Below are 24,520 nucleotides of genomic sequence, written 5' to 3' on the forward strand. Positions count from 1 at the left end.
ATCCAGCATTACAGATATTCCAGAAAAATGGTTTTGGTATAAAATGCAAATATATGTTAGTGTCAGTGAATTGTTATACAATTTCTGGAGAGTGGAAGGTGCAAAAATGAGCCAAGTGAAACTCAAGACCTCCTGCAGCTCAAATATGAAGTGCTTACCTTAGGAGCAGTTGTGCTCTTTCAAATAGGATATGGGGAAAAGAGGATTTTTTAAAAACCTATATATATTAGTATGTGTCATTTCTTCCCAGAAACCAGAAATTAGAATGTGTTCTTTAAGGATCTGTGTGGAATGAAAACCAGATGGAGCATAAAGCATCTGCTATAAACCACCAAGACCGAAGGTGATCAGGAATGTGAAATTCCTGGATCATCTCAAAGCAGCAGTGTACCAGAACATTGGGGACTTGAGCTATCCAAGTATTTGCACTCCAGACAGCCACACATGCATCATCAAAGAGCTCTGAATTACAAAGATGCCTTTTTTTGAATGGTTGGAGCCTCTAAATCCTCAATCTGAGAAGCATCCTGGGATTTTGGTTTAGACAGATAAACCGATTAAGGGCAGGGTGATAAATAATAAGGCTTTTGTAGGGCCAGCAAATGTCTTGTCAGTTGAACTTTTGTAGGATTGGTCATCTTCACACACTGCACAAAGCTGGCCATTAAATTATCCTTAACCATCATGATTTGGAAGAGGAAAGAAAGGAATCATCTTTCTCTCCTTTTTTTCCTCCAGATTAGGAATTTGTCAACTTTTGGGTCTGCTTTGGATTGTAGAAGCCTTGTGCATTTTACTGAACACGCAAGGATCAAGGAAGAGTTTTCTAAACTTTTGGTGCAGGACTTAAGTGATGTGGATGGCTTGTAGTAGGTGTCTTCCAGCAGTGAAGGTGAAGACAGGTGTCTTGTCATCTTGAGATGAACAGCTGGATTATGCTGAGCCTGAGAACACCTGTAATTTCCCTTTGAAGTTAGGATTAACACAATTTGGCATGTAGTCTCCACTTAATGACTACAACTTTTGTTTATGGGATTCTGCTTTCTTAAAAGCTTGTACAGAACTTCATCCTGATCTTGTCAAATAGGCTCAAAACACGTTATTACTCTTTAAGGCTCAGTCAAACCATAGGAGCTTCCTGAAATCTTTTTTATTTTGAGGCTGGTTTGAATGAAGGAGGGAATTCTGCCTGGACTCAGCTACAAGTTTCCTGAATCCCCTTAAAGTTGCTACCTTTATTCTTCAGTGTGTATTTTCTGGTACAACAGAGGAATAAACACTTATGAATGTAGCACCTGGAGTGGCCGGGGGAAATTTGAGGTGCCTGGGGTGAGCCTATGGTGAGCTTTGATGCTGTGTTCTGCCGTATCCCTTCACCTTTTGGGGAGGGGAGGGTGAAGGGAAGAGAGGAGAGCTGAGATTTACTGTATTTTCCCCTGTTTTCCTTGACCTGTGTCCTTGGCACACAGCTGTGGTGGGTGGATAGTTCAGCTGGAGATATGGGTTCCTCCCTGTCCTTGGTCCTGCAGAGGGTCCTTAACCAGCTCCTGAGAGTAAGGCGAGCGCATCTGCTGGCACCATCCTTGAGATTTGGTGGTGAAGTTTTGCAGGTGGGAGGTCTCCAAAACTCCCTCTAATGCAGGCATGTTTAGAAAGAAGGCTTGAAGGCACTGGAAAAATGGGATTTGAAAGGGAAGTTTTGTCTTGCTGGTTATCTAAGATAGCACAGAGCTTAAACCTGCTGAAATGTTGACTGTGGATTTGCCGTGGCCTGTTGGACTCGATGATCCCAGAGGTCTCTTCCAACCTGATTGATTCTGTATGTGCCAAATCCTCATCGACTCTCCCACCTGGTTGCACTGGCCACCTTGTTTGGCAGGATTGCATTCCTGAGGGAAGAGGAAAAATAAAGGGATTGCAGATAGTCTTTTTCCCTTCTCTTCAGTGCCTCTGCTGCCCTAGGTTAGGTGATGGGGTAGCTCCTGCATCACTCTGCAGCCCTTCATGACTAAATATCACCTTGGTGTAAAAAGTTCAGCCACCTGAAGACTGACTTGTTAAATGCTTTGGGGCATCATGACCTGGGTTTGCAGCTATGATGCTTTTGAAATCTCTCTGTGTCAGTGGTGGATGGGAATGCATTAAAGATGCATAAAAGCATCTTGTTTTGTCTGTGTATGTTTCCTTCCAAGAGACTCACACTTCATGCGAAATGGGCTGGAAGAAACAGAAGTGAAAACTCTGAGCCCTTGTTTTGTTTCTTCATATGTCTCTGGTCTGAGCATATGCTTGGCTTCTCTGCTCCAAAATCACTGAGTGGATTTCCCTTTCCAGCTAAGTTCTTAGTCTCACTTGTACTGTGATTTACTCTTCACAGGACTTTAGGAAATATCCATCTTCTGTTCATCTTCAGAAAATTGGATGGAGTCCAGCAGCTATTAACATAAGTGAAAGCCCAGCTTGAGGGCATTAGCAGAATTTTGTAATGCTTTGAGTTTTTATGGCTCAAAACCTATGCAGATATCCTTACTGTGTGTTTTTACCGTTGAAAGGTGTGATTATTCTTTTTTTTTTTTAAATCAGGGCTTTAATAGACACATCCATGCTGCAGATCAGTGTAATTAAACCTATTTTGCTTTGACTATTTCAGAGAATTGGGAAGGAACATTAATATCAGTCATTTCATAGAACGTCCATCTGTCTCAATTTTGATTCAGTAAATGTTCAATTAGTAGACTTAAGGAGCTCCAGTCTCAGTCTCTTGGTCATTAACTTACTGATGCAGAATACCAAGCAAAGTGAGGCCAGCAATGCTCTGGTTTTCTCTGAAACTCTAACCTTGTCTTTAAAAACTACGACATTTCAGAAATTCAAGCAAGTAAAATAGAACTGTCATGTTGATGAACATAATTGCTTCTTATGGCAATGTGTAGATGTACCTTAATTTCAAGCAATTGCTTCTGTAATAGTCAGCTACTCAAAATTCACAGCTGGACTGAGAGTTGATTTTCTGCTACAACTTTACACTGTGCAGTTGGAGTGACGCATTTTATGAGCCTGATGCGTATTAAATGCCATCATAATACAGCCCACCTTCTTTTAAATGAAGTAATGTCAGTCCCTGGGTTGCAAATAGACCCTGAAAATGTTTAGCCAGATGTTAAATTTTAAAAGGCAAAAGGTAAATTGTGGTTAACACTGGATTTTAGTGCTTGTCTCGGGTGAATCTGTACAGGGAGGCAGTATTTGCTCATGGTTTTAACTGCAATTAAAGAGTGATTAATCATGTCTGTGAAAGGGTATGTTTTATGTTTAATCTGATGTAGTTACTGTCTCCATTATAAAGTGAATTTTGTTGCCCACCAGTAGGGATTCTTTGCTCCTTGGATCTCCTGTGGCTGATTATGGGCTAAAGAGGTCTTGGACCCAGCCATGAGGTGGCACAAGGACCTCCATGAGCTGCAAGGACTCTGACTGCTTGCTTTGCAAGGATTGAAGCTGAAACTAAGCCATGCATCAGCTTTTGTCATGCTTTTCAAGGCTTCTTCCTTCCTTTTCCCCTCTCGTACTGCAATTTATCCTTCTGAAAGATTTTTATAAAGCACCTCATCACTTATGTAGCTTTCTTTGCTCAGCAGATGGGCTTTTTTTGTAATATTAGTTGGTTCTCTTGTCCTCGTTGACTGTCTCTTTATGAATGATTTCAAAGCTTTCAGGCATTCTTGGCTCTGACCTTTCATGTTGGAAAGACTCCTTTGTCCAAAAAGCAGTATTCTGGAGCGGTAGAGAGTCCTCTGAGCAAGGATGTGACCATCTCTACTTACAAAACTACCACTCGGTCCACTGTTTGCCCTGCCAAGTCTTTCCTTTTCTCTAAAGGTCTCGGGCACTTGGGAGTGTGAGGTAGGAGCCTACAGCTCTTGGACTCGATCACATGAGAGAGCTTCATCTGCAAGAAGTAAATTTCAGGCCCTTTGGTTGCTGAGAGTGGTCAGGAATGTGGTCTGTGGTTTGTGAATCTTCACAATAAATTGAAAGGAATCTGCCTTGAAACAGCTGGTCCTATGACTCCTGGAAGGTCAGGTTCATATTTGCATGCTTGAGATGTCTCTTGTCAAGTTTCAGCCCCAGCCCTTTTTTTGAGGATGCTGAGCATCCAGAAGTCTTATTTATGTCTATTCCTCTCATGTCTGCAAACAGGAACCATCACAAGGTGTCCTTTATTCATGTGGCTGCCTGTTCATTACACATCTCTGATTTTTGGTTTTTGCATCCTCCTTCTGTCCTTATCTCTGCACTGTAAATGGTGCAGAAAACAGATGTTAGATAAGATCCCAAAGTCACTGAGAGATTTTTTTTTCATTCTAGTGATACAGTTAGTCTGTTGTGGCAGCGTCCAGATTTTCTCAGTTTTGCACAACAACCTCTAATGCAAAGGCCTCCCTTCTCTGATTCAACTCCTTGGCTTGTAGCTCCCTCTTCAAGAGACTGATGCTAGCAAAAGCTTAGGTAGGCATTTGAGAGCTTAGAGGCAGATGCCTGTGTGGGAGTTCACCGCTCAGGAGGCTTCCAGAAAAGGCAACTGGGCAACTCCAAGCCTGTCCAAGTGTCTCGCAGCAGTGGCATCATCAAGGATGGTGACACAGGCAGGTTGAAGGCTGTTTCAAGGTTTTCTTTGGTGTATCCTATGAAAAGGCTGTTCTGTGGAAAGACTTATGTTCTCCTCGAGCAATACCAGCTGTTGTCATCTCTCATCCTTTCTCTTGTGTGATATGAGCTCAGTGGGGATGGACATCAGCCTGAAAACAGGAAAGGGAAGGGAAAGCTACTTCAGAGGCCTTTGAATTCATATTATGACACTTTAATTCTCTTTCTGGCTGCTTTTGTTTTGGCCTGGTGTGTTTTTTCCAATGGAGGTGAGAGGTGGTGAGTGGATGGAAAAGAAAGAAGCCATTCTTTCAGAAGGGCTTTTTTTTAAAGCAAAACTCTTAATGTACGCATTCCTGACCTCTTGTGCTATTTGTTTTTGTAAGTCTGCTAGCACTAATTGGCTCAGCATAGCATATTATTGATTCAAGTCTATAACCTCAGATTTCCGCCTAGGGAAAATGAAACGCTTCATGTTTTCCTGCCCCAAGGTATCATGAGTTGCGAAGATGAGTGATCACTGTGAAGCTCATTAGGGGCATAGCCCAGAATACCTATAAAGTTGATATTAAAAAGGCCAGGGGATGGGGGGGCTTATAAACCCAAAACTTATGGTTTCTGCTTTGATCCTCTTCCAAGCTTTTGGGGCTGGCAAAGCTGAACAAAAGGCTTCCAGTGTTTCCTGTTTTGATGATGCCAGAAAAGTCTGTTGAAACAGTCTGGTGGCATGTTGGTGCTCCTGCTTCTGGTTCTAGATGAATAAAAGAGCATGGTTGTGCAAAAGCAAATGTTAAAGACCTACCTATACATTTACGACTAAAGCGTGGACTGAATTTCTGCTGATGCAAGTAGGGTTTCAATGCTTTACAAGTGGGCAGTACTAACATGACTTTTGTTATGGTTTCTACTAGGTGTTATTGGAAACAACAAAGCTATAGGAAAATACATCACAACGATGATCTTTCTGTATTTTGCCTGCCTCCTGCCTTCCATTGCATTTGGGTCACTCAATGATGAGAATACCCGAGGAGCTATTGGTAAGTTTACTGGTTTTGTGCATCTGTTATAGGATTCTGTGTATTCAAGCTGAGTAGCTCTGGTCACAGGAAACTTTGATAGTTTTTATTTGATGAATAGAACACCACTGAAGGCTTTTCTAATTGTTACATTCATGACTCTTTCTCAGAAGACTAGAAAAATTGAACACTACTTTGGATAGTATCATCTGACTTAGACAAATACAGGTATATGCTACTGTATTTTAAATGGTGCTCACTTTATAACCTTGTGTAGTTATCTGCACACTTTTCCTAGTACAAACTCGTGTGCTTTTGATCTGAATTTGATTGCCAGTATCCAAACCACTGGTATAGCGGATGATGCTTTGCTCTATCCCAGTTGTGGCCCTGCAGCAGTTCATACTGCTATTGCAGTTCCTAGGAGTCTTAGTTGAAATCTTGTCCTGAAGGCCTCCACAAACACTGGTTATGTTTTTATAGCTGTTTAAAATAAAATTAAAAAAAAAAAGACACAAACCCAAACAAAACCCAACAAAACTCACCCAACTTTTGTAGTTCAACATCTGGAAACCTGATGGCATCCTAAATTATTGGTACAAGTTTGCTGGCAAAGGGTTACTTCTTGCTTTCACGATGTCTCACCTCTATAACCTCTAAACATTGCTCTTGCTCGTTAGTGGTTGGCTTCTATGCCCTGCAAATGCTCCTTGATCAGAGAGGTGTTCATTAAAAACCTTGTTTGTTTCCATCCTTCCTCATGGCTCGTAGATGTGCAGAAGACAATCGTCGGCCAGTGTATCGGAGGGCTGCTTTATGCGCTCTTTTCGGGGCAACCTCTAGTTGTACTCCTAACTACGGCTCCTTTAGCACTCTACATTAATGGTAAGTCTATTTAAATATGTATATCGAGGGACCAATGTGATTGCAAGCAGTGGAGTGGGACTTTGTATGAGAACCTTGCAATCCTGTTAGACCTTTAGTTGCATTTGTTTAATAAATCAATATTAAACGGCTGCTTCTGCTGCTGAGGGAGAGGGGAGGACTTTGATTCAGGTTTAGTTAAAGTTGGTTTCTAAAGGAATCGTCTTGCATAGAAAAAACATTTTGTGAGAATAAGCATTTCTTCTGCTTCAAGGAGGAATTCTTTTTCATCTGATGGTTTTCTCTTGTGGCTGCATTAAACCAACTTGAGGATAAAAGCCTGAGACAAAGTTTTGTGTTGGTTGGGTTTTTTTATTTTTTATTGGTCTGTTAAGGTGTCATCAATAGCTCTCTAGTTACAGCTGCAAGTTGATATTACTGAGCTAGAGGGGTAAAGGAGCAAGCTCACTATCTATAGGAACAATCAGATGGGCTATGACTAGTTTGAAAGATTTAAGACATGAAGTTTTGTCCACAATGCAGTGACTGAGTATAAACACAGTGCAAAAGCATCTGAGATCCCTTGCTCAACAGCATCCCAAAATGTCAGTGAGCAAATTCCAAAGGCTGATTTTGTGGCCTTGATCCCTAGGAAAGATGCTCTGAACAGTGTGGGAGAATGTTCTTCCAAGTGCTTCTCCCCATTTCCACTGAAAGAAGGAGATGGGGAAGGGGAGAAGAGTTTGGGTTGATCCAGTGTTCATCCGGGAGTGTAAGAACAGGAATTAATGGTATCTGCCATGAGTGTGTTGCAGTGGAGTCTTGAAATTGGTTCTTTTTGCCATCAAGCAGATGAGAATCATAGGGCAGTAATGACAAGGGTTTAATCTCACACATGAATGCTTCATTTTTGCAGTCATCCGAGGAATCTGTGATGACTACAACTTGGATTTTAGTGCTTTCTATGCCTGGATTGGACTGTGGAACAGCTTTTTCCTTGTGATGTACTCCCTCTTTAATTTCAGTCTTCTGATGAAGCTCTTTAAAAGGTAGCTATTTTCAAGAGGTCATATTTTGATCAGATTATTCAGCAAATGGAAAAATTATACATTCCACAAGCTCCTTAATTACAAACTTGCCACAAAATGTATTTTGTGAGATGAGGCTAGTATCATTTCGGCTTATTGTTCCAGCCTGAAAGAAGCTTTTAAAGATTCACTGGGTTTTGTTTCTTGAGTTGGAGTTTAACTAAAATGGGTTTTTTTTCATGTAAATACATGAATATGCTGATTTTTCTTTGAATGGAGTTGAATGCAGACTCTGCTAATGGCTATATTAATTCCTGGGATTCTTCCACAGGTCGACAGAAGAAATAATTGCACTTTTTATATCCATCACGTTTGTGCTTGATGCCTTCAAAGGCATTATTAAAGGTAAGTCTTGCAACAATGTTTTTCAGTGTAGATCTCTGCTTTGCTTCGTCATCAAAGGGAAATACAAAGCTGCAAATGTGCATGATGTTTGCTTGTTCCATGTTTATTCACAGTCTTCAGGAAAAAAGAGTGTGTGAGATTGAAGCAGCCCTGGATCAGCAGTTAACCTGGATGTGCAGAATTTCTATTAGCTTAAGTTTCAGTTAGCTGAGATAGAATTAGTGTCTTGTCTTAATAAATGGAGAAACCATATTAACATTGCTGTGAAAATCTTCCCCTGCTACCAGTCTCTTTGGTCCTGGCAAAAAAAAAAAGTAAGTCCAATTTAAATGCAGTGCATCTAGACCTCTTTCCTTGCCACATTATTAAAACTACATGGAGGGGAGTTGAAAGATGGGTTGAGATTGCCCATTCTTACATGAGCTCCGGCACCCTTCTTTAATGGCAACATAAGGACTGCAGTGCCTTCCAGCTTGTTCCTAAAGCTATTCTGCACTTTCCAGCCCCTTGGTCCTCGTTTCTGGGTTAAGTTCTAGGTGAGTATCCATGAGCAGCCTTGGGGTTTAACAAATTTCTCTGGCACCTCTCCTCCTCCTGATCAGAATTGGCAGAAGGTATTTGTGAAGGTGAAAGATGTTAGCAGAAATGCCATCTGAATGGCAACCTTTCTGTTCATCCCAGGGAGGAGTTGGCCAAGTCTGCATTCCCTGTTTTTTATGACCTATTGTCCAACAGCCCAAAGTTTGGGCTATCCTTTGGAATCCTTCAGGACATTACCTAAGCACGCTGAGCGTGTCCATTTGTGTTCAGGATTCTCAAGCTTGGCTCATGGTATCTTGCATCCAAGGAAAACACCTTCAAGGAGCAGGTTTGACACTGCAAAGTAATTTGAAGTTGAGATACTTCCTCGCTTCATTGGGAATCCTTAATTTGGCTCCTTGGGCATATGCTTTGATTGTGCAATCAGGTTTTTTTTTTCTCTGCAGAACACCTGCATCTTTCAAATATCCTGCTTAGACAGAATCACAGAGTCATTTTGGTTGGAAAGGACCTTTAAGATCATCAAGTCCAACCATTAACCTAACGCTACCAAGTCAATCACTAAACAATATCCCTTGGTGAAGGAGAAGCTGTTCTGGGGTTCTTTGCTTTCTCCTTGCTCACTGCCTAGCTGTGTGCTTTGCTTAATGTGTGCTGTTAGTGCCCCGTTCTGGAGGCATGAGTCTCCCTGTGGCACTAAGGTGTTCCTCAACAGAATATTCAGCTTCTCTGTAAAAATTAGCAAATGCAAATGTTCACAGTGGTTCTGTAGTAGAGAGCTGATTTCCCATAGCAGGGGAATGAGGTGCAGGTTAAAGGTACAGAAAGCATCCATTGATCTCGGCTGCCAGACTTCCAGGAATACACAAGTAGTACCTCAGTGGGGACAGGAGAGGATCCTGGAAGGTAATTAGTGTATTTAGTGAATTAGTGTAATTCTCCTTTGTACTTTGGAAGGTCTGAGTTTGTAGGAACAATGGTAATAAAATCAAACCAACACTCCACTTGTTTGCCAGCTCGTGTTGGCTTGAGCCGCATCTGGGAGCGTTCAGTGTATCAACAGATGGGACGCCAGGTCCAGCCATGTTCCCAGATGCAGGACACCGACACTGGCAGGCACAGACTTTATCCTTAACCCTCTCAGTGCTCGTATTTAAACACATGACACCAGTGCATTTCACGGCCACATGCTCGTCTCTCTTCTTCCACTCCTGTTTTGTAGCAGGAGGTGATGGTTGCTGCTGCCATCTCGCCCTCCCACTCAGAACTTCAGCTGAGCAGTTAAGCAGGAAGAGAAAGCTGGTACCTTCTCCCTGCTGTTCAATGTGTCCTGGTAATGGCTAGCCAGCCGACAGCGACTTTGGGCTTCCTGAGTGCCATGGGTTGTGCTGCTCTTGCTCAGATGTTTTCATTAGTCTGTTCATAGCCTTGATTTTTTTTTTTTTGCAAGGTACTTGTAGATGTGCAGGAAAGAAGGGGGGAGGGATGCGATACTGTACAGAGGAATCAAGCCATGTGCGTTCGCGCTCTCCTGGTGACACTTTGTTTTTGCCGTGTGGCCCAGGCGCCGGAGCTGTGTTTGTTTGATCTTGACATCTGCCCTCTGCAGGAAACGGCAGCGAACCGGCTGGAGCAAACAAAGCGAGTTAATGTTGTTGGAGGGAACTTGAGGGCAGACTAGGCTTTGAGAATGGCTCTCTTTCAGTAAGGGCACCACCTGCTTTGCTCTATCTGAATGTGGGCAACGAGATTCATTTAGCTCTGTTATAAAAACAAACTATAAATCTGCAGGAATCAAATACTTTATAGCAAGTCTGTGGTGTGGGACGAAGGCTTCCACTGGCCAGCTTGGCATGTTCTTGTTGCTTTAACTAAAATACAAGAGCAAAGTCAAAATTTCTTCCCCTATAATCAGGATTGAGTGGAGCAATCCTGCCTAGTTTTGATGTGGGTGCAAATTGACTCACAGACCCGAGAGGTCGTGTACATAGATGTAGTCAGGTTGAACGCAGTACACCAAAGATGTGCTCAGCCCTAAATGTATTATCACAATATAGCCCAGTGTGGGAAATTGAGAAAATTCACAAGACCTAAACCAAAGTAACTTGTTTCTTATGCATTCCAGTCCAAATCTAAATATGGAGGCATGCGAATGCATTCTGCGTGGTTGCCAGGTTGTGTGTGCTGTTGGTTTATCATATGCTCAGTACTTGTGCATGTCTCTAGGACTTAGTAACGCTTGGGGTCAGCTGAGATGGTGGACAGGCTTTTAGCCCTGGCCAGCTGCTAATCCCCAGGAAATACTGCCATAATAATTTTTGACAAATGTGTCCTTTAACGTTCAGACCCAGAAACCGCAAATCCTCCGACAACCTGTTCTGCGCTGGTGTGCAGGTCATGGCAGTGCTCTGTGCCTCAGTTTACCTGTTTGCAAAGCAGGTGTGGGTGTCCTGCCTGGGCTGGACACAGCTGTGAGGATGGAGGGAGGAAATGAGAGCAGAGCCTCTTCCGTAGCACGCGATGCAGAAACACGCAGTGCGAACGGAGGTTGTAATGAGGTTACTCCTTACTGGGGGAAGCTTTCTTGTGCTTTGAAAGTGCAATGATCTCGTTTCTGGCTGCTGCTGAGAGCAAATTGAAAGGTTGAATCTTGAACTGTAAACCCTCTATGATCTTTAAATTTCTATACCTAAGTATGAATGTGAAGTAACCGGTCTTTTCTCTTGTGACCTTCATGCCCTATAGACCCTGTCCGTTTGCCAAATGCCCAGACTCCTTTTAAAAGGTGGTCCAGGAAGGGTTATTGCCACTGTTAAAATGGCAGCATAGCTAAACATGGGGTATTTTACATTGGGGTGAGCTCCAAACCATCAGTAACACAAACTGTGCTTTGACCAATTCAAGGTGGTTGCAAATATCAATTGTGCTTTGCAGGAATGTTTGAAGTTTGTTTTGCTTGTTTTCAGATATTTAGAATTACAGTTTGTTTTTCCTGTTTTCCCTGTAGCTGCTGCAGGTGCTTGGGATTTTCAGAAATTTATTATTTTGAGGTGGGAGGAAACATGGGGGAGCTTTATAGCTTAAGCTTCAGATTGTTGTATTTTTGCCTAAAGAGGATGGTCTTGCCCTAAACTTTTGAGCTTCCCTATGCAAAGTTTGAAGGGATATTTTGACTAAAGCAAAGAAAGGTAGAAGGACTGCAAAGCTCTGACGTGGTGGTTTCTATCCTCCTGTATCTTCCCATCAGTATGGGGGAGAGCAGGTGCTGCCTGCTGTCATCTGATCACATAACATGGGAGTAGCAAGGCTGCAAAGCCCAACTCCCCTCTTCTGGTTCTACTCACTCCTTGTGGCACCTCAGGCTCTTATTCCCAAACGAGGCAAAATCATCCCAAAACCACATTTATATGCTTGGAGCCAGCCAATGCCATAGAAATGGGAACACAGCTGTTTAAATGCTCAAGAGCAAGAGTATATTTACAATTGTTGTTTACTTATATAAATGCCTCTGAGCTAACCTAAAACATTTATGGACAGTTCCAGAGGCATGACTGGGTGTTTCAATTGCACAGGTTTACTTCAGTTGCTCTGTAACTCTATTTCAATTTGCAGTGTAAATTTAAATGTTCTGCCAGGTTTTGCATATCGTCAACATTTATCTTTAAAATCTGGACCAGCCTTGGAGGAAAACTATTTACTGTACATTTTGTAGTCCACTTAAGGATCTGAGCAGCCTGGCTGCTCTTAATTTTTTCAGAGATCCTGATGGAATTTGTTTACCAGACTGCTGAAAGTAGGTGTCTATATATATATATATATATATATATATATATATATATATATATATATATTTTAAGAGCAGTGATTACAGTGCTAGGAACAAAATCATGTAAACAATTAGCACTGGAAGTCCTTACAGTTCGGATATGTTTCTTTAGATAAATTTAACTTTTACCTGTTAAAATAAGTGAAAAATAAATTTGCAAAGTTCTGGCTTTATAAGAGAAGCAGCTCTCCTGATCTCTTTTCACTGGTTTGAGGGGTACAGCTATAAGCCTGGTGAAGCGTAATGTTGATACTGCATGATCAAGCAAGAACGAGCCACTTTATTTTACTTGCTTTGATTGTCACAAACCTATCCTAATGCTTGCCTGTTGGTTGTTTGTACAGTTTTTAAGAAATATTACTACCATGGGCGCACAGGAGACAGTTACTTGGAAAAAGCACGAACTGATGCTATTCCAAGCCTCGGCATCAATACCACCTTCTTGATGAATTCATCAGTGAGCAGATCCATGTCCCTAGAGAATCAAACAGGCACGCATGATGTGCATTATGGACGTGAAACTGCCGTCCTTAGTCTCATGTTGATGTTGGGTACCCTTTGGCTTGGTCATACGCTCTATCAGTTTAAGAAAAGGTGAGTTACCTCAGTCTTAGAGCTCAGACTACTGATTATTTCGTATTACCTGTGAGGAATCGCTAATGGTTTAGATCTTAATTTTGTAACCCAGAAAACTCAGGTGGAACTCTTCCATTAGTGGTGGTGGAAGCCAAAGCCAGAGATGAACTTGGCTGGCCACCTGGAAAATGTTAGCAGCAGAACAAAATGTTCGGTCACTGGATGATGCCCTTCCGTGTTTGGTTTGGCGTCGCAAGTGACTTTTTAGAAAGCTTTGGGTGAACCATGTATTTCATGTTAAAACTCCTGTAACTCTCCCCAAATAGGCATTGAACCATTTTGAGGGGGCAAAAATCCCTGATGGTGCCAGAAGGTCTACTGGGAATGTACCTTCAGTGTGCTCTTGGGAGTCAAATGCCCAGCTCTAATTTGGGTTTTACTTCCAGTGCCCTTAAAACTCTTCATTTGAAATGCTTGAGTAAGCAATTAAGCTAAAGTGGAAACGAGACATAAATTGGTGCTTGGAGGACTTTATTTCTAGCTTGCATCTTAGCTTCTGGTTTCTTTATGGGTTTTGCTTATGCATTCATCAACCTTCAAAGGCTGTAGATTCCAGAGGATTTAGGGCGGAATTAAAGACTAATTCTTCACTCCAAATAACTCTTTAGAATTGCAAGATTGGACTGAATTGTCACTTGTTAAAGCATTGATGCTATCTGGACTGAGCAATTGTCCCTACAGTGTGGTGTTGATGGAAGTTTTTTGTCTTTAAATTTCAGCCCATATTTACACGCAAGAGTACGTGAAATTCTGTCCGACTGTGCCTTACCGATTTCAGTTCTGACTTTCTCTGTTGTGGGTTCCTATATCTTCAAGGAAATTGAAAGTAAGTTATTTTTTGTTTCTCTGGCATACTGGGGGAAGCTATTTAGAGTGTATGAAAGAGAAATGAAATCCCAGGAAGGTTTTGCTAAAAAATAGCAAAGTTCTTCCATATAATTTCACAAATACTGTGTCTACCTCCCATCACCCCGAAAACTTATATTTCCTCAATGTTAGATTTAATTCATTCAAAACCCTACTCAAACAAGGCTGAGTGAAGTTTTTTCTCTAGGTAAATTATTTCAGTGTGGAATAATTTCAATGTAATTTAAAGTACGTATCTCTTACAATAAAGAGGATCAACAACTTCTGGCAAAGAACAAAGGGCAGAGTAATTAGCAGGCAGGAAGGGTTGTTGTCAGTCATACAGACGTAGAGTTGATGATTGCAGCCTGTCCTCTTTGTCTCCAGTTTACGTTTTCCTAATTTAGGTGAAATGGTGAAGAGCATCTGGGCAGTTCTAAGTTACACAAGGAAATCTAAAAATGAGACACCATTCATTGGCCAAATAGATCAGCTTTTCCATATCAGGAAGCGATAATGGGGACAGGAATTGCATTGTCCTGTGGTGACGTGAGTGGGTGATGTGAGGAAATGTATGGAAACAAATAAGAAATGGCTTTTTTTTCTGTGATGGCCATTCCATCCAGTTGGATTGTAAAATAACGTGTGGCCATGTGTTGATTTATTCCTAGTCATGGATTTCTTCCAATGGCAGGAAAGTAGGGGCATTTTATACTAAAATGCCTTTGCACAGCTTGTTGGATATGAGGAAGTTTTAAACTGCCTCTGTCAGTTGATTAGCTGAGCAAGAGGAATATACTGCTAGTTAGAAGTAAGGTTTTTTAATCTAAAAATGCCTCACATCTGTGGAAAACACGTTTCTCTCTTTTGTTTTGCTCAAATATATGTAATACCTCACTAGAACTAGCAGTAAAATCTGTCAAATCAGGATGGCAGCTGAGTTCTAAGAGGATGGAGGAAAAGAAAATAAACTAAGACAGCCAAATGAGCCCATATTCTATGGCCTTCTGGCTCCCACATGCCAGAGCATCATGCCTGGTTTGCTGCATTGGTTCCCCGTAGTTCGTGGTGTGGGTAAAACATTACTTGAGTGCTTGTGGATGGTTGAACAAGAAGGTGCGTCCTAACATTATTCCCTTCCTCTTTCCAGTGTCCAAATTTAACTACAACCCATCTGAGAGCTTGTTCGTGCTGGCCCCAGTCCAGTCCCTCTCCATCGGGTCAGTGATGAGTGCCATGGGGCTGGGGTTCCTCCTGTCAATGCTTTTCTTCATAGAGCAGAACATCGTGGCATCACTCACAAATGCTCCGGAGAACAGGTAATACTTTTAGTACTCCTCTTCCTCTGTGGAGGGATGTCCTTGAGTCTATTCCCAGTACTACTTGTCCAAAGCTTGTCTGAACATCTGAAAAGATATTCAGGACATATTCTTCAGAACTTCTGTTGTCACAGATAAAAGTAACTACTGGTTAACTCCTCACCATCCCCAAAACCTGATACTGTAGCAATGAGTCAAAACTGCAAAGCATCAATGAGCTCCTCACCTCAGCCTGTTTCTCCTTTGCCCATGTGTGAATGTTACGTAGATATTTTATATGGTTTGAGGTCTGTGGATGTACCTCCAGATATTTAGGGAGTATCTGACCCATGTGGGACTTTGCACTGCTCCTGCAGTACAGAGAACTTTGAAAATGAAAAGTTGATGACCTGCATAAATGTCATAGCATGATATGCTGCAGCTGAGCATCAGAAAAGTGTTTGGAGCTGTTAGTCTCCAATTGAAAAGGTGGACGTGAAGTAAAACCAGTATGTCTACTGTCTGATAGGTCTGATTTATGTGCAAACTTGAGCTGACATGTTGCACTATTAAAATATTCCCTCTGTTTTTGTGCCAACTGCAATCAGATATGGTATCAAGAATGAATGTGTATGACTTTTCCAGGGAAACTGCAATGTTTCAAATATTTTTTGCTAATATAATGCGTGGGAGGATTCTCTCATTGCATAACACACATTAGCATTCTCCATGTTGTAGCTGGAGTGACACTGAATTAGCGGAGAGTGTCACACAAGCTCAAATTCAGTTACACTAATTTGGTTTTCTTTGACCACTTTATTTTTCCTCTTATGTTTATTATATCTCTTTAAGTGAAGTGTTGCATAAATCTATAATGTAAGTGGGTCATCTCTTTCCTAATATGAGTTTCTTCTAAACTTTTGGTGTTTTCCACTAGGGTGTCTTTAAGGAATGTAAAATATTCTTTGGAGTTCTTCATAGTGGTTTTTTGTAATGCCTTGTTACAGGGCTGAGTTTATGCTGATCTGGTATCAGGGGATGGGTTTTCAGAGACTGGAAAAACTAGGAGTTGACACCTTCTGTTTCTGGTACCATTACAGAATTAAAATATTGTCTATACCAGCCAAATGGATAACGTGCTGTTTGGTGTCTTGCCAAACTTGTCATTCTACTTTCTCATGTAGAAAAAAACGGGAAAAATGATGCTTGCCTGAAAGTAACTGATGTGGTCTGGTAAAGAATAATCACAGCAAGCTTATGGGACAGTGCAAGGAATACTGGGCTGGCTGGGCAGTGTGAAGATAACCTAGGATAAGGCATCTAGGCTTTGTATGTGTGTTGATCTGGAAAAGCTTGGTGGAGCCTATCCGTTGGTCAAAGCAGGTGTATACCACACATAGTGCTGCTAGCCTGCTGAGACCAAAGTGTCCCAAGGGGACTAAAGTGATGCTGCTGTTAGATGTATGGCCTTTGTACATAGAAAGCCCTCTGAAAAGGGCAGACAGGACAATCAAATGATAACCCTGGGGTGCTGGTGGTGCCTTTGCTCTGAGAAAGCAGCACATGAGCAGGGGATGTGCTTTTAAAGTGTGAGCCAACACAGGAAACGTGTTTACAATACCACCCTTCCTGCCAGCACCTTCCAACTTCAGAGGCATTGCAATGTAGACATCTACCTGACCTAGTCACCCCATGGCCTCCTCAGTTAATGGAGGTGAGCACTTCCAGTTAGATGAGTCTTTTTGTTCCAACACTGAACCCCACCCAAGATTTCTGCTGCCCAAACAATGGCATTTGCTGCTCTTTGAGACAGACATTAGGCATAGATCTTCACATGCTGGGTCATGTCTACTAGCTCCATGCACCTCATGTCCTAGAGCATCTGAGATGGCTCCAGGTCTCTGCTTAGGTATTGAACGGAGCTTGCTTGGGTGGCATTAAGACACCTAAATGGTGCTCCCTTTCCAGTTGACGGTGCTTGGAGAGCAATTCAGCTGATCCCTTGTGTTCTGTCAGGGTGACAACTGCTGTCTGCTCTGATGCCCAGGCAGAAACACAGCTGTAGACCTTTAAGTTAGGTGTCAAAGTCTGAAAGCTGAATCCTTCTGTTAACAATTGGGAAGAAAACTCATCCACACGAAGCGGATAAGCAGGCACTTCTTTATTTCAGCGCTGGGGACATGGGGGATAGCTCCACCATACGTGTCCAACTAAACATTAAAATCCACCAGTTTTCATACACTTTCTGTCGAGTCATTATTACATAAGTTCTTTTACATAAAAACTCGTAGTATGCTTGCTCTTAAATTTAACCTTTACAATGGTTGGTTCTGTTAATTATAACCTTATCAATATTCTTATTCTAAAACAATCATTGGTTATCTCTACTCTACTCATTGGAAACTATCCCTGATATTCAAATCAAGATGGGAAGGGTAAAAGGGAGTTTCCAAGCAGCATAACTGGTGTCCGTGATGTTCTCCTTAGTTTTTTAAACACAATATAGAAAAAGTCAGTAACTTCCTGGTGAGGTTTCTCTGGTTATTTCAAACCTCACAGTGCCTATTTCAAACCCGACTCTTCTATATGATCAAATGTTGATTATTTGCAACACTTCCCCAGCCTTTTTCTACACTTCACTCATAGTATCTGAGCAGCTGGCACCAGATGGGTATATTCAGGAAAGGGGCAGACCTTGCAAAAAATGGCAAGGTTGAACTAGAGTTTAGTGTTAGCAACTGCTCTCTGTGTAGTCCTTGTGAAGTGGTCAGCTTCCTTGGTGAAGGCTGCCAGTTTCCCCTTCCCCTAACAAACAAAACGGGGAGGCTACCCTGCATTCACCAAAGTTAGGAGCATATTTCCTTGGTTGACTGATAAGGAGGAGCTGAAGCTTAATGAATTCATGTCCCATTTTCTTATCGTGCAGTAGCAATTACATAACTAGGGGATTACTGCAGCATACCGAGCAAGTGTTCTCGTGGGGAAGGAGGGAGATCAGGGTTAAAAACAAGACCGGTGGGAAACTTCAGTGTCAGTAGTTTGGCAACCCGTGCCCAGGTTTCCAACCACTCCCCACGTGGACTCTGCTAGCAGATATACGTGTGTATTTTGAGTGGACTCTGCAATAAATGTAGTGGCAAAACACTGATGAAATTTTCATGGGCTGTTATTTTAGTGGCTTTGCCTTTCTGCTCAGCGTTGTTCTTTGCAGGAGATGACTGCTTTGGGAGCAAACTATCAAGTTTCATTACCTTTTGTGTTAATGTAACACAGGCTGCAAAGCAGGAGGTGTGTGAAATCGCTCTGTGCGTGGAAGTGCACTTCGGTGTTCAGCAAGAGCAGCTTGTTACAGTTTGCACCGGGTGTAACTGCTGTCAACAAAAACCTCGTTACAGGTTGGTGAAGGGAACAGCTTACCACTGGGACCTCCTGCTCGTTGCGCTGATTAACACGGGGCTATCAGTCTTTGGCCTCCCGTGGATCCATGCTGCCTTCCCTCACTCCCCGATGCATGTCCGCGCCCTGGCCTACGTGGAGGAGAGGGTTGAAAATGGACACATCTATGAGACGTAAGTAGAAACCATGGAGCTGTCTTGGATCAATTTGGTTTCCTTTGTGGTTTCCTAATCCTTTGGGTACACAGTGGGTTACATGGCTGGGGAGTTAGCTGTCTTCTTGAAGATCTGCAAGATATGAATGGGAGATGCACCAAATGAAGCCACCTAAGATGGCATAGCCTGTGACCCCACTTCATCCCCCTTCACCAAAGTGCTTGTTTTAGGACAGCCACAAATTTATGCGCTGATCAGGGAGCATAATCCTTGCAGTCTGCAGGGATTCCACCTACTCCAGTGCAAATTGTCCTCCAGAAGAGTCGGCCAAGGCCTTTTTTTGTGTTTATCCTTGTGGAAAGCTGAGGAGATGCTTTGGCGAGATCTTTCCAGATGTCTTCACCAGAAAAAATCCCATCTGATTTATTGCCTGAAACCTGTCTGGTGGTTATTACAAAGGGTAGGAAAAATGCAGTGTTATTTCAGAGATCTCATAGCATCTTCCATCACGTTTCGGGAAGGCGAGATGCTTATTAAATTCTCTTGTTTTAAGCAGAAGCGACTGTGAAGCTGTGCCTGGGTCACGTCTTTCTATTTAAGACCAGATTTTTTTGTTGTTCTGAGTTGTCCAACACACTCTTATCAGAGACCTGTTTTTTTAAAAAAAACCCAAAAAATTTCTCATGAAACCTGCTCCAGAATAGAGATTATCTGGTCTGTTTAACCTCAGTATGTTACAGTTGAGTGCTTTTACCTCAGAAGTGGTAATTTCCACTCGCATGCCATTAGTTTTAATTATCCTGTCTTCGTTTCCATTTTCAGAGTTGCCACTTATCAAAAGTGAGGCTAAGTGGTCATTTACTTTGGAGAATGGAGTGGGTCTGTCTTTTAACTTCAGTCTCACCTTCACGCTGTTCTTGGTGCCAGCTGGCCCAGCCCAACCTGGCACGGCTGCTTTTTTGGGTTGGTGATGGACAGATTTCACCTTCCACATCTGGAAACTGAGTCCTGCTGTTCCCTGCAATGCTTTCACAGATGTTTCCTGGGAGATCAGTCCCTTGGGCTTGTATTCCCGTTAGTGTGTGTTGGTATTAGTTGTTCCCACAACTATATCTGTCTTGAATAAATGCTAAACCCTATTTAAAAAAAGAAGCAACTTTGTAATAGGAGTTCTGTAGGGTTTTAGTGCATGCTTTTGCTCCTGATGTCCCTGATCTGCTCTGGGATGTCTCTGCTCTCCATTTCTTTGAGATGCAGAATTTACACTCTGAAACCCAAGTACCAAGCCTCTCTCCTGTGTCTTCTGTTGCCAATTTTAGTACCTCGTGGCTTTTTCCCTGTTTTATCATCCTCTGTCTTTATTCTGCATTCTGGTTTATCCTTGATAAAGTCAAGTCCCCTGCCCAAATTAAGGACTAACTTCTGCCCTTGTTCTATGCTCCTTCCCAAAAAGAGCATTGCAGAGCCCTCTTTGGCCATGCTAATCTAGATATGGCTCCAGTGATTATCTTAAAAGGACGGAGGGATGCCTAATCTCACTAGGCGTGTTCCTCACACAGCTCTTCCTCTGCTGGAGGCAAATCGGTACGTAAATGAGTGCTGTGAACTAGATATTGGGAGTGAAGAAGGGAACGAGGATTTCCTAGTTATTTCAACTCCCTTTGAAACTGAAGCTTTTTATTCTCTGCAAAGCACTGAGCTATAAACAGGAGGCTCTGAGCAATGTTTTCATCTTTTTTTTTCCCCTCTTAGCCAGCTCTGCTGAGAAAGAAATGTACTGAAGCTCAATTAGAAAATCGGGAGTTCTTTCAGTGCTGTCTCCCTTAGCAGGCTCCTTTCCTGCACTCAAATCAAAGCTCTCTGGGAGAATGATATAAACAAGAATAAAGATCTATCACAACAAAAGCAACATTTTCTTCTCCCCTGTAGAGTAACCACTTGAGTTTCACGCAGCAATCTGCAAATAGGCTTGCATTACTCATATGGAGGATGTCGGGAATGGCTAATCCTCTGCTAGCCATATTTAAAGGATTCTGGGGAAATTAGCCTGGATTATGTTTTTTAATCTCCATTAATCACTTCATTTCCATTGCAGCACAGGATTTCTGGAGCTGTTTCCTCAAGGGCCAAACCACATTCTGAACACATGCAAATTACTGGATTTCTTCTATTGACTGTTCTTGATGTCCTTACACTGGAAATAAGAAAAGTGCTAGAACTGACAAAAGACCAATTTGAGACTGGGAACTTCAGCTTTAAAGATATTAAGTTTGGTCAATTATGAGCAATTTTAACTATGTTCTTATCAGAAATTCCAAGCTACTTTAAGTGGCATTAGCAGGAGCTGACAGTAGTAGTTGCAGTGCATCTTCTATATGATGAAAGACTCTCCAGTGCTGTGATTGCTGCATCCCCAAGAGATGACAGGCAGAAAATTTCATGAACTTCAAAAATCGATTACGAAAGGACTGCTGCTCTGGGCTGTTCTTGTACTTTGCGGACTTGCATCTGATTGAAATGTGATGGCTTCGTATCTAATCTTGATCCTGAGCTCTTTGGTTCGCACGACTTCACTTGCAAGGAACCTAGCAGACTTGTGCATGCTGGGACTGACACTTGTAGGTCACGAGCGTCCCCAGCAGTGGGTTAGATCTTTGCCTGAAATAGCAGAAATGCTTCCTCTGTAGCTTGCCCAATGACAAAGCCAGGGGGACTCTTGCTGTAGCTGGATGAGACTAAATCAGTTAGTGCATCCTTTTACTCCTGCTTTACTGAGCCACTTGAGAAGGCTTATAGTGGTTCTGGTAGCTCTGAAGGAGTCTGACCACTCCTTATCAGACCATCAAATTACTCAGAATTAGCACTTGTGATTGCACTTTAAACTGCTGGGCTCTGTCATCTCTGAGACTTTTGTTCTGTGCTGAACCAGACCTGGAGGCAATGAAGAGAGTGCCAAACTATATCCACCTAGGTGATGTCCCAGTTCTTCCAGAGTTGGCAAGAGCAGTCTGCAGATAACAGCGGAGAGAAGTGCTCTACTCTTCCTCAGCTTCTCTAGGTATTGGCAGGGACCTCTTGACATAGGAGACTCACAAGAGGATCTGAACAAAATCTGTTTGGAAGGAGGAAAGCTTCAGTTTCTGTTGTTTAAACCTAGCAGTGGAGGGGAGGTTACTTAGAGGTTAACACTTCCTGCATCTCTTCTGTGCATCCTCTCTTGGTAATCCTGGATAATATGTAGGACCTGCCCCGTTATTCACCAAGGAATTCAGGTGTTGTCCTCAGGACTGTGTGTACTGTTTGTGGTATCTGTTGTTCCTTAAGTCTCACGACCGCTTGTGTTAATTCTGCCATATTATCCAAATCCTGAGAGCAAGCCTTAGGCTGTTACCCTTGCCCTCTCTCTCTAAATACAGGTGTGGAAAGCTCCTTCATCCCCACAGCTTCATTATGCTCTTGAATGTATAAACAGATTTGAAGTTCAACCTGACCTTACTTATAAGCAAGACTCTCAGAAACTTAATACCGAAAGAATTCACTGGGAAGCAATCTTTAGGACAGAAGGGATTATGAAGTCCCAGCAGTGCATATGTAAAAGAGGGAAACGTGTTTTGATAGATGTCGTGGCTGGCTTGGTCTTAATCCTCAGAGTATTTTGTGTGCAGGGTTAATTTGAAATATGAGGTATCACATCCAGGGAATGACACCAAAACAGCCTATGGACAAGAATTTCTCCTGATAATAGGGGGATTTACTCACGAGCTTATCCACTGAATTGGTGGATTTATCTTCTCAAAAAAAATTACATTAAGAATCCCTCTTTTCTCTATTTATAAGTAGTCTTGAAAGATGAGGATTTTTTTTCCTGCTATTGTTTCTGGCAATTTATTTTTTTCAAACTAGGAGGAGATGCTCACAGGTTTAATTGAAGTGAAAAGAAAAGCAACCTCTCACCCCCCAAGTAGGCTCTGAAAGTTGCTGTATGCTTTCCTGTCAGTCTTTTTTTTTTCCCTTCATAACAAAAAAAACAAACTGTGGTCTCTCAGCTCTAGAAAATTTGCATTAATTAATTACATGTTTTGCATGGTAATAGGCAATTTGCAGTGCAACTGCTATTATCCACGACAGAACTAAATTTCTACCTCCTCATGTAGTGCTCTCAGCTTTTCCTTCCATATAAACAAGGAGGTCCTCATATACATCAAAAATGCTGACTCGCAGTCAAGAGACTGCAAATGGGTTTGTTTTCTGTTTTTTTTCTTTTTTTTTTCTTTCACAAGACTCTACTTCCCGTACAAGTCAATGAGTTTTCTTTTGGATAAAAGCCAATTGCATATGCTCTGGGTAAATCAAGGAAAGGATTACTGCCCAGAAAGAGGATTCTTGCCTGGGTGTTTTGTTTTTGGTTTTTTCAGTGTGCTAAACAAAATTAGTTTAGAGGGCAATTTAGTTCAGGATAGGATCTGTGGAGCTTTTCAGAAGGGGAATTTGGCATTTTTCCAGCTGCTGTGTTTGAGCTATGGATTAAGTGCCTGGCCTGGATCCAGCAGAGCTCTGCCTTCTCAGTGTCAGCACGGGGCCAGAAGTGCTGATCTCAGTGCAGTGGAGATGAGTTTCCCTTTCCCAAGAGGCACGTGTACTGCACCTACGCAGAGGAGTGAGCCCCAGCGATAAGCTTACACGGATACTGGGATATTATCCGACTCCCCTAATCCCTGTTTTCTTGCTTTCAGGATTGTGAGTGTGAAGGAGACACGGCTGACAAGTCTAGTGGCAAACTTCTTGGTTGGCCTCTCGCTTCTGCTCCTCCCTTTCCCTCTCCAGTGGATCCCAAAGCCAGTCCTCTATGGCCTCTTCCTCTACATCGCATTGACCTCCATTGATGGGAACCAGCTCTTTGAAAGGGTGGCTCTCCTGCTCAAAGAACAGGTACACGGACTGGGGCACCAGCCTGGTGGAACAGAGAAAGAAATTCTATTTACAAACTTAGCACCAAACTGGGCCAAGAGCTATTGTGGAAAGCTGCTGGTGTTGGGAATGCAGTTACCCCCAAAACTCATGTTCTCAAGGCTGATTTTCAGCTCCAACCTGCACTTTGCGTATCCCTTTCACCTTTCTCTGCAAAGAGGGAGTGAAACTTGATGGTCTTCAGTTTAGCCTGGCTGCCACTGAGACAAGTCTTTTCCATTAAAGTGGACAAACAAATGGGAGAATAATGTGGTGTCAAACAACAAGTGGCATGGGTTTTCTTGGGTTAAAAAAAGGTGGTAGCTGAATTGTTCATAAAATTGCACTGTATCTCGTCTGTCTTTGAAATTCTGCATAAATTACTCTCTGCATTTCCCTGCCACAAAAGCGTTTTAGCTCTCTTGTTCAGAGCAATGTCTCGGATATAATCCTTCTCTTTTCAGTCTAAGAATTGCTCTGGAGACCAGTTCTCCAGAGGCAAAGATGAGTGCACGGCTGGAGCCAGGATAGCTGCTACCAGTGAAGACACTACCTAAACGGTGTAGAGTGCAAACCAAAAAGATGTGCAAACCAAAAAGATATTCAAACAATGCCTTTTTTAAAAAAAAAAAGATTGCACAAACTGTTGCTCACTGAATGTAGGGTGTTTGTAAGCTTTAAAAACCTACTGTGATGTGTCAGCTGCAGAGTAAATGCATTTTAAAGATAATTTAAAAATATTAGAAAGCATATGCATTATGTCAGTAAATGGTGATCTTTGATTTCCCCAACAAAGCTTCAGAACAGGTAATTTTTTTGCTATGTTTTATGCTTTCATTTTGACTTGTGTGAAATACCATGAGATAGGATTTTAAACTCAAAATGAAATTACTTGCATTATTGACACCCTTCTGAT

The 24,520-nt window shown here is 42.2% G+C and overlaps 1 protein-coding gene across 1 annotated transcript in view; it reads left to right on the forward strand.

The window, feature by feature from the left end:
* The window catches only part of SLC4A11 (solute carrier family 4 member 11), a 92,892-nt gene that overhangs the window by 61,723 nt on the left and 6,649 nt on the right, over nucleotides 1-24,520 (forward strand). Inside the window, exons 10-18 of the mRNA XM_068403116.1 lie at nucleotides 5,559-5,684; nucleotides 6,435-6,548; nucleotides 7,444-7,576; nucleotides 7,887-7,960; nucleotides 12,671-12,920; nucleotides 13,682-13,788; nucleotides 14,959-15,127; nucleotides 18,502-18,675; nucleotides 23,391-23,586. Of these exons, the coding sequence (XP_068259217.1) occupies nucleotides 5,559-5,684; nucleotides 6,435-6,548; nucleotides 7,444-7,576; nucleotides 7,887-7,960; nucleotides 12,671-12,920; nucleotides 13,682-13,788; nucleotides 14,959-15,127; nucleotides 18,502-18,675; nucleotides 23,391-23,586 (1,343 nt within the window). The remainder of the gene's footprint in view (nucleotides 1-5,558; nucleotides 5,685-6,434; nucleotides 6,549-7,443; nucleotides 7,577-7,886; nucleotides 7,961-12,670; nucleotides 12,921-13,681; nucleotides 13,789-14,958; nucleotides 15,128-18,501; nucleotides 18,676-23,390; nucleotides 23,587-24,520) is intronic.

The sequence above is a fragment of the Nyctibius grandis genome, chromosome 6, assembly GCF_013368605.1.
Source record: "Nyctibius grandis isolate bNycGra1 chromosome 6, bNycGra1.pri, whole genome shotgun sequence".
Lineage (NCBI taxonomy): Eukaryota > Metazoa > Chordata > Aves > Nyctibiiformes > Nyctibiidae > Nyctibius > Nyctibius grandis.